Source organism: Cyprinodon variegatus, unplaced genomic scaffold, assembly GCF_000732505.1.
Source record: "Cyprinodon variegatus isolate N-32 unplaced genomic scaffold, C_variegatus-1.0 Scaffold415, whole genome shotgun sequence".
NCBI lineage: Eukaryota > Metazoa > Chordata > Actinopteri > Cyprinodontiformes > Cyprinodontidae > Cyprinodon > Cyprinodon variegatus.
Genome location: NW_015150868.1, coordinates 192215 through 193374, shown reverse-complemented (window position 1 = coordinate 193374; position 1160 = coordinate 192215). Strand labels below are relative to the sequence as shown.

General features: G+C 36.0%; 1 protein-coding gene across 1 annotated transcript in view; it reads left to right on the top strand.

Annotated features, from left to right (window-relative positions):
- The window catches only part of ube2z (ubiquitin conjugating enzyme E2Z), a 16196-nt gene that overhangs the window by 4984 nt on the left and 10052 nt on the right, over nt 1-1160 (top strand). The window contains exon 2 of the mRNA XM_015388152.1: nt 661-787. Within this exon, the coding sequence (XP_015243638.1) occupies nt 661-787 (127 nt within the window). The remainder of the gene's footprint in view (nt 1-660; nt 788-1160) is intronic.

Genomic DNA, 1160 nt, shown 5'->3' with positions numbered 1-1160 from the left:
CGTGACGTCACTAACCAGTAGGTGGCAGTAGTGTTCTTTGACAAACATGGATGCCTCCAGTAAAGCACATTCACATGAAAATTACTCTGAATTAACAGGGTTTCTGCAGGACATTAAAAAGGATTAAATTCATTAAATATGATTATTGTGCCATTTAAAATACTTTATTTAAGGAAAAGAAATACGTTTATGAAAACAATTTCGTCAGATATATTATGTTGTTATATATTTGCGCGTAACTGCTTCCGGTTGATCGTAAAGCCGTATGTTGCGGAGAAAAAGCTAGAGAATGGGAAAATGGAAATTTCAACTAAAGTGGCTGAAAAACAAGGAATTCGAGACATTGCTGCAGTCACAATTAAATTCGATTAGAGTTCCTCATTCCTGTATAAACCCGGATTAAAAACACAGTATTTAATAATTTCATATTTAAAGTACTTTCAGAAGTTTGAATTCTGAATATGAGCGGACTTTTTCTTTAAAACCAAACTGATTTAAAAGAATTTAAAAAAAAGTCTACATTCTGGCATAATGAACATTCTCTGCTAAACTTCAGTCTCATCCTACCACAAACTAGGAGCTGTAGTCATCGTTTGGGTCATTGTGTTTAATGAATATATAAGGAAAGTATTTGTGAAAGTGAAGGAATTGTTGGTGAAATGTTTTTTATTGTAGTACATGGACCGGACCAGCTTGGAGTCCAGCTCAGAGCATATCCTCTGTCCTCATATCCATTCAGTCCCTGATGACGGAGAACCCGTATCACAACGAGCCCGGCTTCGAGCAGGTAATGCTGCTCATACTGGGCGGCTGTAAAACCAATGGAAACTCTGTTTCTGCTTCTACCACCGTACACCCTATTTCTGCTGTTAGGTTTGTTTCATCTTTTTAGGAAACCATTAACCTTTCTAGGGACGTCCTGATTCAATATCGTTTTTATCTATCAGAACAAAAAGGCAATGTGGGATTATTTGGACCAAAGCTTTTCTAATATTCAACATTACAAAATAAGTAAAAAAGTTACGTATGATTTGTAATAGGGATGCACGATATTGGGATTTTGGCCGATATTGCGATATTTTAAAACTCATGTAGCCGATAACCGATATCGATACCGATGTTAAAGCTGGACAAAAATAAGTAGTCATTGAAAATAGCAG